We start from the raw sequence: 14,643 nt of genomic DNA, 5'->3' as shown, positions 1-14,643 counted from the left end.
AAATTCTAAAATAAGGCCAAAATAACAAAAGAGAAACTGTATACCGATACACAGCTACTTTAATCAGGGTCCAACTGTAGTTTTATAAAAGTGTGAAACAGTCTTGGAAGATTCAACACCTTTCAACCCTGAGTGAGAACTGCTAGTAAGAATTTTCTGTTCCTCCTCCTCATGGGGAAAAATAATTCCATTTGTTCACTTACCCGTAAGTGCTGAAAAGCATGAATACTGTATGGAAGATCTAGAACTTTTGTACAGTCTGGCTGCTGCAGGTCTGGAGGCACTGGGGACTTTGTGTCTATATAGTCTTCAGGGCTGAGGACATAATGACACAATACAAGTTCCTAAGATACAGTATGGTAGCTAATACAGAGAGTACTCTGACTTAATCATTATGGAAATCCCGTTAGGGCACATTAGCCCATTTCTGTTGTATTCCCAGATTTCAGTTGTATCAGGATGTCATGACCACAGGATAAAGAAAATAAATTTGTCTGCTTGAAAATATCAACATTTGGATAGCCTCCAAAACGTATCAGTGTCAACCTAGTGTATCACTGCTATGATTAATGATCTGTCTGCCAGGCAAATGGCAATGCATACAGACTCTTCAACTGAAACAAACAAACCAATCCCAAATATGGGTGATGAGAAGTCCAAATGAAGGTGTATGATGATAAAAGGGATCTTTTCTCACTTCAAGCACTCATGCAGTTATGATAAAAAAAAAAATCCAACTAAAACAAAACAGTCATTCCTGAAGATGAATTACCAATGATGCTGAATGTCAAGTACACTGTCTGCTCATCCTTCACTTTCTAAACACAGGGGACAAAATATGACCAGAAAGTTCAACAGCTTGGTAAACAATGGAATTTCATTCAAATTTAAGTCAAGACAGTTTCCACTAAAGCAAGTATCTAGTTTTAAACAGTGAAAGCACACTCAAACAAATTCAACCCCCTACTACATGATGTATTTCACTTTTATTCATGTGTCTGGTCGTATCAGTACAGAGTAACAGTAGTAGAACTGGGGAACAGAAAGGAACAGTTTCAGGGCAGGGCTAGCATAGACAGTTTGGAGGAAACAGCATTTGTATGTTGTACCTGTTTACAACTAGTGGCATAACACAAAACAAAAAACTCCCATCTAAAGAAAGCCAATGCTAGCAATTTTTCAGCTGTATTTAGTGGTACATTTTTTTTTTTTTCATTCAGTAAAAATCTTAGAATATAAAGCACCTTATTAAAGCATCTTATTACCGGATATCTTTGCTCTCTAAGGTGATGTATGTGCCATCGTACAGATCAAGGTCCCCCAGGGGCACCTTTGCTTTAATGCAGTCTGGATCTTCTTTATTATGCCTTTGTTCCAGCCCTGTGTCTCTGTCCTCATTTTCCTCTATATGAATCTTTTGAGCAACTAACTGTTTCTGTAGGAAAAAAAAAGGAAACAGAAGCATATATTACCAATGAAAGCAAACACTATAGTTGCTATGATTCAACAGTCCAACTTTTTCCTTAAAACAAAGTTCATTTGAAAAAATGTTAAAAATTCTTATTAAATTTTGGGAATACCTCCTTATCTTTTATAACATCTGTAGGACTTTTTTGGATTTGGATGGCATATAAATGCTTTCATTAGAGATAATGGAACTTGAACGAGCCCTTATTTCTTCTGTCGAGGCTAAAAAGTGGGTTAGTAACATTCCAGATCCATGGTAGGCAATGTAGGAAAAGAAGAAATGGCTGCTACAAGTACATCCAATTTTTCACATTTGGCCCCCTTTTTTTCTAAGACCTCGTGGAAATAATACGAGACATTGCAACATCATCATCATCATCTTAACTGTTGAGTGTGCTAAGTTCAGCTGAACATGAGTACATGTGAATAGTACTGTACATGAATACCTGTGAAATGAGAAAACCTGCATTTTTAATTAAAGCCATACACATTTGATTACATGCTACTATGAAACAATAAATATATATACACTAGTAGCAATTTGTACAAGAACTTACAATAGGTAACTTCAGCTGAAAGCCATTTGTGTATCAAGTTGGACATTTGTAATTTCCACACCCACAACTCACACCTCAAAAAGCTTGCAAGTATTATTTTATCCACAGCTAAAACATCCATCACTACAAAAAAAGAGTATACCCTGATGAGAAAGAATGGCTGAATATAGTCACACCAGGGGCCGTCCTGCTTATTTTCCATTCTCCTACTTCTCCCATTCACCTAAAGCTACCTCCAGTGTTCATCTGGCTTTCCACTTAGTTATTCATCCCAATCTGATAAAACCAAAGCTGGCACAAGAAAGGGGCGCATGGCCAGAAGGGCTGTGAGCTGTTTGCTTACCTAACCCCTATTGTATTTAAACTTCAGTTTATCAGTTCAAAGTTCATAAAAGCCCTTTTCAAAAGGGTGGTCTCACACTCCTTCTCAAGAATAAATGAGCTTGAAGAAAAACAGAGATGATTTGCTCCATGCTCTTCTGAAATACAGTACAATAGAATCTAGTGACTTTATGCAAAAATGTTAGTATTTACGGCTAACAACAGGGAATGATACAACTGGAGACCAGTTAGGCAGACTCGAGGGAAAAAATTCTTGAGATCTGAAAAATTTTTCATCCTTTCACTGAAGCAGAACTTTGCCAATAATAAATTATTTTCCCCATTTAAAACCATCACTATAAAGTCTACGGAAAAAAAAAATCTGTATTTTCTGAAATTAGTTAGTACTTAAATGTTACACTTTACCTCCAGTTCTTTGAGGTAGTTAACTGTTGTTTCTTGTCTCATTAATATTACCAAATCATGTGGGTTTCTCAAGTTCATTGGTGAATCCACCTGCAAGACATTTTAACAGTCCATCATGTAAGACATTCAGCTAATTACAGTGATTTTAGAAGAAGGCAGTTATGTTCATTCAATCAGTTTGCCTGTTCAGAGGCTTTCTGTCCAGTCAACATTCATTATAATGTCCATTATGAAAATCCATACTTCAAACAACATTGTCATTTGAGAATCCAATTCAGCCCATGCTTTAACTTTAAACTTATATTAATTTAATCAGACACATAAGTTCTAAGCATAAGAGGCAAATCGATTTCCACAACAAATATTACTAAGAGTACCTACTGCTGAAATACTAGATACCTTAAACTGCAATCACAGAAACTTACTTTGTTTAGTAACTTTAAAATTCCTCCACCATGTCCCTCAAAAGGCATAAAGTAGTTCAGCTTCAACAACTTTGTGCAACTAATTTAACACACTGGCCTACCATTAGGATCTACTGCCTTCAGGACTAATAAATAAAGGAATTATTATATTATTATTATTAAAGAAATAAAATCAAGAGGGAAACAGGTAAAGACTGAAAACTCTGTTTCTGAAGACCATGCTCCAGCTTCCACAGCTGTGCAAAGGAGTTCACAGCTCCATGAAGAAGGACATTAGAGGTAAGTCACTCACAGAGCAGTTCCACGTCAGCCCCTAGCTGGGCTCTGTAAACTACAGCACTTCACCCCAGGGCTGAAACACCCAGCCTTGTCCTCATGCCAAGCTCTGCTGTCTCGCTGGGTGGGGGGAAAGTCCCTACAGCGGTGTAGAAGCATCTGAGCTGATGCAAAGGCTCACTTCCAGGCTTGCAGCCAGTGTTTCCTCCCATATGTCAGTGCGAGAGCAGTAACACTGACTGCACACCAGCTGTGGTGACCACCAGGATCTCTTGGAAGCTAACACAAACTCAGGAGCTGAACAGAACATAACTCCTTCCTGGTTGTTTTGTCTGAACTAGTAAACTAAATTGGTTCATGAAGGATTCAAGGAGCATGAGAACAGAAACAAGGAAATAAGAGTATGTGATGACAGCATAAAAAGACACAGTGACAAGAATAGCAACATCTCACACATTTAACATGACTGCTAGATGGTCTACATCAAGATGTTTTTCCTGGATCTGCTCAGTTTCCACTCAAGCTTTCAGGATACAGAACCAGCTGCTGCATGAAGATGTGAATACTTACCTGTTTTCAGCTTTGATACTTCTAAATGGGCTGTCCACCCCATGACATCTGTGCAAACTTGATGATATTACAATTTAATGGAAAAGTCTGCCATGTACAGGTGCAGGAGAAGTTCCTGAGCTCCAGTTCCTCCTTTTTTGTCACCTTTCCAAGTAGCAAATGTCTGTTACACTCCCTTACTGCAGACAACTGCATCTCCAGCATATTTTCTGGTCATCCTAATGTGTCCTGTCAACAGATTATGCCTTAGGGCTGTATTCTCTTGGCTGTGAGTCAGATAAGAAGTTCAAATCTACTTTCTGTGGACTACTGACTGTGAAGTCTACACGTTGCAAGATTCTTGACTGAGTAAGGACCTTGTCCTCTGAGATATAAACACTTGTTCCTTTCACTGGACTCTAAGCATGCTTTTGGCTAAATCTGGCTAAGTATTTCTTTCCAAAGGAAAAGCTGCAGTGCTTCTTTTAGTATGGATCCATTTTGATCAGTGGCTACCTGTACAGCCCAAACAGATACATATAGCCCATTTTCTCCCTTAGGAAATTAATTCTCTTATATCACAAGATGAATAGAAAATAATGGGTGCTACTGATACTAGTCCATTTTTATGCTATGAATTTGGAGATAATGGATTCTACTGTTGCAAATAAAGGATGACCAAGTATCCATCATGATGCAGAGACATATAGAAAATATAATTTCAAAAAAAGTCTAATGATTTTGTTAGTCAAAGTATTAAAGTCTACAGCATTTTATTCATGGTCATATTTCCTATTTCCTCCTATGGGCCCCACCTCACTTTGAACTGGTTGCACACAAAGCCAGAGCTATGCACTGAATGTAGCACTGGTTTATGCCTCATTTGCTGAAGAAACAAATGTGCAAATGAATGAGAGTTGAATTTGAAAAGAAAGTAAGTTTCACTGTGTTTAAAGCACTTCATCACCCATTCCAAAACAGCACCGCTCATCTGACATCTAAAGGCTGCATGCATGATACTACACAGTCACTGAGGACAAAGTCAACTATCAGCTCTGCTTTCAGTGACAAACAGCATCTGGGCAGACATTTTTGGAGAAAAGTTATGCAGGCATCACCAACTAGAAAACCTTATTCTGAAAGATGAAGGATCTTGGCTTATCATTCATCCAGAAACAGAATGATATTCAGGGTCGGCTTCTGTTTTTAACTTTTGGTAAGACAGTGTCATTGAGAGTTAGGTCTGAATTCAGTATTGGAGAATTTGGAGTGGTATGTTACCAACCCAGTATGTGTGGGTTGACAGGAGAGCAATGCAGGAAGTACCACACTCCCATCAACTATCTGGCAGCAGAAACCAAAGTTTCAACAATCAAACAGCAATATCACTGAATTAATTAATGAAGTTATGGCAATCCACCAGGAAATCACCCCAGTCAAGGATATTTTTCTTCAGTCTTCAGATTTTCTTTTCCACATCTGACTCAGTTTGTCACCAGCAAGTACTTTTTAATAACAGCAGAATCCTTCAGCCTAATAGAAAGTTAACCTTACCAGCATGCAAACACAAAGCTCCTAACACAGAATTTTAGTAGCTGTATTGGGTTTGCATGGCAAGGGGTGCCTTCTGTGAGAAGCTGCCAGAAGCCTCCCTTAAGTCTGAGAGAGAACACTTGAGCTGGCTCCAAGACGGACTCGCTGCTGGCCAAGGCCAAGCCCATCAGTGACTGTGGCAGCACTGCTGGGATAACACATTTAAGAAGGTAAAAGTAGTTATTGTGGCCAGAAAAGAGAGAAGTGAGGATATGCAAGAGAAACAGCTCTGTAAATACCAAGGTGACTGGAGAAGGAGTGGAGAAGATGCTCCAGGCGCCAGAGCCAAGATTTCCCAGAGCCTGTTGTGAAGACCACAATGAAGCAGGCTGTCCCCTGCAGTTCACCAGCGAGCAGAGATCCACGTGCAGCCTAGGGAGAACCTCACACCAGAGCAGGTGGACACCCAAAAGAGGTTGTGAACCCGTGGGAAGCCCACACTGGAGCAGGATTTTGGCAGGATCTGCAGACCTCCAGGGGATCCACATTGGAGCAGCCTGTTCCTGAAAGATGGCATCTTGTGGGAGAGACCCTGTGACATCCCATGGGAATGAGCCACACTGGAGGAGTGAGTGTGTAGAGGGAATCAGGAATAAGTCCTTATAATAGGAATAAAAGGATGGGTTGGGGGAAGGTATTTTGAAGATTTTCTTTTACTTCTCATTACTCTACTCTGATCTGATTTGTAATAAATTAACTAATTTCCTCAAGTTGAGTCTGTTCTGCCTGTGGTGGCAACTGGTGAGTGTTCTCTCCCTGTTCCTTATCCAAACTCTTGAGCTTTCTCTGGTATTTTCTCTCCCCTATGCAGCTAAGGAATGATAAAGCAGCTCTGGTAGGCACCTGGTAAGTTTTCATTACCCACTTCTCTGTAGTGACTTTGAAGGTGGCCTTTGAACTGAAACTTACTCATCTCAGATCCAGCCTCATCACCTGATTCAGTCAAATGAGTGAAAAATACACAGATATTGTGACTAAGATCATCTTTTTCAAAACATAACCAACTTTCCACAAGGTTCCTCTGAGATGCAACAGAACAGACATCAACCTACAGAACAAACACAGCCTCATGGTGTGGAGAGTGGAGCCTCCTGCACCAGAACAGATGCTTTGTCCAACTTACTCATTTTTAACTCAAAGTGTTTGGCTGATAGCAAAGCAAGACATTCATTTACTCCTCCTCTAGAGTGCTGAAATTGTGACATTCAAGATGAAGCGCCTGAAATGCAAGAATTTGACTTCAATTCCAACACAGTAAACAGGGGAAAAAACTGTTGTGCTGAAAAGCTTTCTTTGAATTTTGACAGCTACTATAGTTAAGACTGCAGAAAGCCTGCCAGTAAAAACACTTCTAGAATAAGTGTTCTCTGTTCAACTTTGCCCAAAGGTGAAAGTTTCTTTATAAAGCACAGTACAAATGTATTCACTGTCACAAAGTACACCAAGAATCTTATTCAGCAAGAAACACAAAGAATTTGTGTAATGAAAAAAGACACTGAGTTGAATCAAACCCTGAAGTTTTACAATCTCCTATGTTACCTCCATATATCAAAGTCTCTCAGCAATTAGACTTGAAAGCTTTGCCAAACCTTCCACCATATTTTTCCCAACAATCCAGCACTAGGAAGTAAATTCTTTAAATAAGGGTTGATTAATGCCTTAGTCAACTATTTTTAAATAAGACTTTTTATAAAATACTGTGGAAACCCCACTGTTAACTGAGGCACAGGCAAATCAAAATCAAAACAGCTGTTCTGCTGTTCTGTGCCTCTGCACATCCTAAAAACATTATACTACATGCAGAAGGCAGATTATTAGAGAAAGAAGCTGAAAAACACACTGTATCAAATGATGGTGTACAGAAAAATGGACTCTCCATATTTGTTTTATAGGCAGTGCATGTTTTGTCACTGTACAAAATAAAGGCAATTCCCCCTACAACGAGTTGGAACTTCTTGCAGTCTTGAGGGGGAGCCAAGGATCTGAAAACTGGTGCCTGTCCTTTGGTATATTCTTACTAAGTCTTGAAATACTTTACACTCCAACATGATGCTACATGGAATTTCTGAGGAAGCTGCAAAAAAATCTGTACAGGTTTCAGTGCAAGACACACTACAAAACTGGAAAATAAATAATGTGACTTATCCAAATGATGAGCAGGCAGCGTCAGAAGATACTTACTATTTCCAAGGGATGTCACTGAAAAAATTCACACAGACAAATGACGTAGAAATGAGTTTTTATAAGTATTGAGCCATTTAAAAGCTTAATGGTGCAGAATCTGTTAGCAAACAGCACTAGATATTTGATATTAAGCACTAGTACTTAATACCAGCTGTGCTACAGGGAAAACACAAATTTTTAACACCTGTAGCACTTCAGAAATAAAACCTAACAAAATTGCAGTACTACTGAATAGCTCTGCTCAACTGAGATCACACAAGCTATGAATATCCTAGGTAACAGATCTAAACACATCAAAGGGAAACAAGACTTTATTTGAAACACCATGAGCCCAATGTGTTGCTGGTCATACTTAAGGGTAAAAATTTCCAACTTGTATATTCTAGCTAAGGTTTATATTCTCCAGTAGCCATATGCTCAGCTGAATGAAAACAAGAGATGGAGAGATTATTCAGATATACATCTGTAATGAACAAGTACTTTTTTTTATAAAAGCAGACTGGTTCTTGATGTCTTCTCACTGCCAAATCCTAAAAATTTCAAGTCTTCTAATATTGAAAATACAGACAAGAAGACAAATTATAGCTTACTTAAGACTTATTACTACTTACAAGATACCTACAAAAGATTAACCCTGAGCAGTAATTTCTTCAGCAAATGAGTAGCAGAAAACCCTTTTTTTTTTTTTTTCTGTTAAACTTTGAGGGAAATAACTTTCTCCAGCAGTGTATTTTTAAAGCAGGCAGGTACATGAAATAAAAGTGGATTTCAGTCTTGCTGACTTTGCTCTTTTGGGCTTCGGTGGGGTCTTTATGCAAACATGTGCTTGGGCCAATTCCAAGGCCACCCTTCGGCTGTGAAGTTCACAATACAGGGAAGGCATTCCAGGCACCAAGCATAACTCTCACCATAGAATAACCAGTTTTGAACAGATGATTCATATCATCTTTTCAGATTGTCCAATCCTTATTTTAAAGGTGACAGAAAACAGGATGAGAGGCCAAGAAATCGAAGTGTGAGATCCTAAGAGAAAAGGGACCTGGGAACACACCGTGTCCAGAGGACAAAGGCTATATGGAAACACCAGGAGCTGAGGAATGAGCAGGACATGCCTACACGTGGTCAGAGACACTGCTACAGTATTCTGGACTTACAGCCTGAACCACCTTGCCGTGTCTTATCAAGCTCAGCTAAATCCAGACATCTCTGCACTAAAGCTTTTCTGTCAGCAGTCAAAACCTGGCATAAAATTACGTGCTGGGCTGTGGCAGGTGTGAGGGGCACGGCCACCAACAGCTGCAGCTCAGCAGCCCTTGGGATCTGCCTCTTAGCTCCTCTACCTCAGATGCAAATCTCTGACTGCCGAGTTGAGAGCAGTGGAAGCAACTTCACCACTGCTGCTCCACTGAATGAAACATTTGCATTTCTGATGCCACATACATCATATAAGGCCTATTTTTATAAATTCAGATCTAGTCGTGATGTTCACAGTGACACAGAAATACATAGGCTGTGCTCCCCTGGGAGAAGACAGTGCAGCTCTAAATCCCCACCTGGGACAAAGATACTGGCAACTACAAAGCGTTCAGGTTCAATAATTTCTTATACACTTATGTAAAGGCAGAAGATTTGAAGAGATTTATTTTTTTAAACTACTATTTTTTCATACCACATGATGGCCTATGCTCCTCTGGTGATCAAGAGAGAAGTTCTAAACCAGAAAAAGTATTCCTTTCCTTGAGGAAAACCTTACCTTAAGCCTCAGAACCATCCTGCTGCAGCTCTTCACCCCAAGGTTGGGTAACATCTAGTGAACTACAGAACATTCAAACCAATCAGCTCAGGTGTCTTTGCACACCCTCATAAGGAGGTACTGACAACTGCTTTGGGGAAGGCATGGTTCCACCTTACACACTTCTGTAAAAATGAACAACTTTTTTTGGTGTATGTATGTGGGGTTTTTTGTTTCCTTGTTGTTGTTGCTGTTTTTTTGCACACAATAGACTTGGAAGGATAAGAAATTCAGTCAAATAAGAGTTCACACAACCAAGCAAACTAACTTTTAGAGTAAGAGCAGAGCAAACATTCACCTGTCGTTTTTAAGATAGGACTGAGCGACTACTTAAATGTATCACAGAAGATGCTTTTGTAAGCAGCAAATACTTTTTATTTGGCTGCACTAGAATCATAGCTTTCCTTGGGTTTGGATGGCTGCTCTTCCTGTATTCTTGAGCACATGGACCACTGCTCTCATACCAACCTGTTAGCATACATGTGCACTCAGATGCCAGACAGAGTAATGCATTAACTAGCTCTAAAGCCACCCATGAATCAACTGGCCTTGCTCGAGGTGCTCTTACACTCAAATCTGCAACCAAATGAACAACTGGTAGGTACTGTCTCCCCTCTCTACTGCACCAAGCCAGACTGAAGCACACTACAGCACTGCAGAAATTCAGATGTCACATTTGTTGAGCAGCTGGTTGTCTTAGTCCCAAATAAGCTAGCCAGTATTACTCTTTGACTCTTCTCTCCAGATCATCTCTCATGAACTTCAAAACACACGACAACATATTAAAACTAAAGCAACTTTTTGCCAACTCAGATTCCTTGCCAAGGGCTCTTTGCTCCTGACAACACTTTCCCAATCCTGCTTTGGATCATCTGCCTGGAAGGCCTCTGCAACTTCTTTTAGTTTAATTACTCTAACTTCTTCAGAGTTTACAGCAGCCCACAACAAGGCAGTCCTTTGAGTCCCCACTAACTTGATCAGTTTGAATCACCTCCACCAAGGCATCTCTAGCAAGACCCTACCTCAGCTCTCATGTCAAGTCTCTGAGCCATGGTAGCAGCTGGCCCCCACCATAAAAGCCATGAATGACTATATTCTGCATTGCATTTAATTTGACAACTGTCTGTCCTCTCTTTATGCCAAGTTTCTCTCTTCTCTTGAAGTACACTAGTATTTCTGTAGAGTGACTAGCTTCCCTACAAGCACTGTCTAAAATCAGTTATATATTAGCCTGAACTTTATACTGTGAGTTGTGAAATGGCTTATAAACATGTGCACTGAGCAGATATAATCTCATTAAAGAGAGACGATTATTCAGTCCCTGGCTTTGCAGGCACACATTTGAAGGTAGACTCAGACTAAAAGAAGGACATGAACTGATCCAGAGAATGATGTCTTTGATCTGAAAACCAGCTACTAGAGCAACAGATACAGCTTAATGGTTTTTTTCTTGATGGCTGAGACTTGGAAGTATTACATACACTGCCAGTAATTTCTTCTGTCATTTAGAAATGCTCACTAGAAACTTGAAAAACAATAACTACTTAGCAAGTACTCCTATTTACTAGAAGAGATCTTGCTGATATATGGAAAATTGTTCAGTGTGTTAATTTTGCCACTGCTGCCAGGTTATTGTACCACTAGGAAATCAAGTCTGAGCCAGGGTATACCTGTGGTCTTGCGTCACAGAAAAGTCAATCTCACTTGAATGCTTGAATGTAGTCTCATATTAAATGCTTGCACCCTTGCTGCATGGTAAGGAAAAACAGCTAAGAGATTTTAGGTCAATAACATATAATAATCTCACCTTTCTTCCCTCAAACACATTCCAGCAACTACACTCTGTATTTAGGTCAGGATCTGCGAATCCTGCTGTCAGCTCCTCATCCACAATGCACGTTGGTAACAAGGAAAACAAAGCTCACAGTAGCAAACTCAAAGCTACAAGGAAGTCAGTTGTCACTGGTGCTCATCTGCATTTTCACAGATAGTGGCTCATTCAGCAGTGGGAATGTCTGGGTCTTACCATCAATTAAGTTTTGCCTACATCTTAATTATACAGGCTTCACTCAGATAAACTGAAGTAGTTCAAATGAAGACCAAGCCTGTACCTCTCTAAAAAGGTAATCTTTGAAGACGTGTTTCAGACTTTAAGAATTAGTATTTATTTTTTTATTAGTAATAATTTTATTAAGAACAATACATTAATATTTATTATACTTAATATTTCCAAAATTAAATCATATAAATGCAAATTAATACCATTCTTTGCCATCAGCAGCCACTTCCAGTCAGAGACTGCTGTGCTGGAAGCATTGCAATGAGCAGTGCAAGGTCCAACACCATCTGACCACCAGCAATATCCCTCAGGGATCAATACCAATCATTACTAACGCAGGTCTTTACTACAGACAGTGGGTAAAAGAGGACACCACAAGCTTGGTGTCCTCTGCAAAAACGTGGGGTAGCGTGGCCATTGCAGGGCTGCAGCAAGACAAGGTGCTGGAGAAAGGGCCCTGTCAGCCCAATCTCATGAAGTCAACAATGGTAATGCAAGCCCATGGGATGAAACAGCCCCATGCAGCAGGAAAGGCTGGAGCTGAATGAAAAACACTTTTCAGAAATGGCATTTGGGCTCTGGTGGGGAGAAAGCTAGTGGTGAGGCAGCAGCAAGCCCTCACAGCTGAGGCAGCCAACTGCACCCTGGGCTGCTGCAGCAAGTCTGGAGACAACTGGGCAAGGAGTGAGACTGTGACCCTCCACCAGGCACCCATGTGAAGGTGCCTGCTTCAGGTTTCTTGGAGGGCCAGCAAAGCCCATCTGAGGTGGTGAGGGTCCTGGAGCACACAGCACACAGAGGTTCCCGCTGCCAACGAGTAAGAGTATCTCAAGTTGGAATGGACCCATGAGTTCTCACGATGTGTAACAACTTAATGAAGAATATTCTGAAAAATTAAAGCAAAGGAATGCTCTGCAGTGAAGTTTGAGGCTTTTGTCCTGCTAACAAGTCCTTGGTATTAGGAGGAGAGCTTAAATATTTTGGAATATTGTGGTTCTACTAATGAACTGATAAATCACTTGTGAATTCTCCAAGATGTTATGAATCCTGCTGAGATGCTACTTGACCTCTGGTGCTGTGGGAGCCTGTTCCATTGACCTGTCTGTGAAGAACCTTTCCTAACGTTCAGTCTGAACTTTCTCTGGCACAGCTTCATTCCATTTCCTTGTGTCCTCTCACCAGAGAGGAGATCAGCACTTGCCCCTCCATTGCCCTGCTTGAGGAAGTTGTAGGCTTGGATGAGGTCTCCTCAGAACTAAGCTGAACAAGCTGAGTGACCTCAGCTGCTTCTTGTAAGTCTAACCCTTGAGAGCTTCCATCCTCCTGGTTGCTCTCCTCTGGGAGGACACAATCTAAGAGTTTAATGTCCTTATCCTGAGGCACCCAAAACTGCACGCAGCACTCAAGGTGTGACTGTACCAGTGCAATGTAGAGTGGAACAACAATTCCTGCTTGTTGCTGGACATGTGGAGACTGTTACTTTTGCTGTTAACTATTGAAGCACTGAAACATTATGGCACTTAAAACAACACTGATGTTCACTAAAAAACTGGTCCAGAAATTCCCCAAAACACAAGTGAGTGGAAAAAATGAAATTCAGAGGTGTTATGCAGAATTGGCAATAGCAATAACCACAAATTTAAATATAATGTTCATGAGAGCCAGTGACATGACAGTAACAGATGCCAAAATGCATCTAATTACAAAAAACTCACTGGACAATTCCCAGCACTACATTCTGGGTACTGAAGAATTTGGCTCCCCACATTCCAAGTAATAACATAATTATAACTGGAATTTCCTTGCTGGAAATGGGTGAATGAATTTTGACCATGCAAGTAAGAGCAGTTATTCCACAGATACTGTTTTCTCACCTCACCTACAGGCTTTGAGAACTTGACAGAGGGAACATGGGGATGCCCCTGCTTACAAAGCATTTGGAACTGTAATAGAAAAGACTAAGGCATAGCAACAGTACAGTGGAAGCTTCTACCTGTAGCATCAGTTAGCTGACATGGTGCAACACCATTCCTTAAAATCAGTAATGAATTCAGCTAATAAGGTTTTCAAGCCATTTTATCTAATTGGATTTTTCCAAGTCACAGCTGTTTTTCATGCAATAATCAAAATCAACACCTGACCCAGATGTTATAATATACACTCAGTATACATACACAGATGCCTCCAGACCATTATCATATACTTGCACCACTTCCTCACTATGTTAAGTGGGGAAAGGAAATGAGATAGCACTGGAGCTGTTGTCATTAATTGATTTATTATTAATTAGGGTGTTAGAGCACCTGGATCCACACAGTTAGGCGAAAAGTCCAAGAAGCTTAAAGAAAGCAGGAGTTTCCTGCAGAGAAAAGTCTGCTGCACCTGTCTGAGGATCTTAATGCATTTTGACAGGAAAACCCGATTAAAAATCCTCACAAATGGAAGGTGATAATGGACATTCATTCACGTCTCCACTCTTTTCTACAGAGGAAAGGCCACATTGCTTACTCCAGCAATCAACTCTTCCACTCCAGAGGGAAACGGACAGATCTGACACAAAAGTAAACTTCTGCTCCCTTTACAACAAAAGGAAGGCAAGCAACTAAAAAAAAGCCTAAACACGAGATACAGATCGACTCTTTCAAGCCGCTTATCAGCCCACTATCAAAATAAGACATTTTTACTAAAGAAACCCACAGGGCGTGCGTGTGCTCCTGCACCGAGCACACACGCCACCGCTTCTTCCCTACTTCCAGCAGGAAAGAAAAGCGGCCGGGTGGGGTGCAGCTGGACGTGGAAATTCGCAAACTCACTGACATCTCCTCCCCGCGGTGAGGAGTCAGGGTATGCCCGGGGCCGGCCCCGCTCGGGTCTCGGGTCCCGGCTGCGGGCCGGGGCCGTGGTACCGCTGCTTTCACCACCAAAGCGGGACCCGGCCTCCGTGCCGGAGGCTCCCCGAGAGCGGCCCCTAGGCAAGAACCGCCGCTGCTCCAA

The 14,643-nt window shown here is 40.8% G+C and overlaps 1 protein-coding gene across 1 annotated transcript in view; it reads right to left on the bottom strand.

Annotated features, from left to right (window-relative positions):
• Positions 1–14,643, bottom strand: part of TTC17 (tetratricopeptide repeat domain 17) — a 54,021-nt gene that overhangs the window by 38,826 nt on the left and 552 nt on the right. The window contains exons 2-4 of the mRNA XM_015630381.2: positions 2,772–2,861; positions 1,266–1,435; positions 204–315 (exon numbers count right to left, since the gene is read on the bottom strand). Coding sequence (XP_015485867.1) covers positions 204–315; positions 1,266–1,435; positions 2,772–2,861 — 372 coding nt within the window. The remainder of the gene's footprint in view (positions 1–203; positions 316–1,265; positions 1,436–2,771; positions 2,862–14,643) is intronic.

This window comes from Parus major, chromosome 5, assembly GCF_001522545.3.
Source record: "Parus major isolate Abel chromosome 5, Parus_major1.1, whole genome shotgun sequence".
NCBI classification, from domain to species: Eukaryota; Metazoa; Chordata; class Aves; order Passeriformes; family Paridae; genus Parus; species Parus major.
The sequence above is the reverse complement of the archived record's forward strand: the minus strand, read 5'-3'. Positions and strand labels throughout refer to the sequence as shown.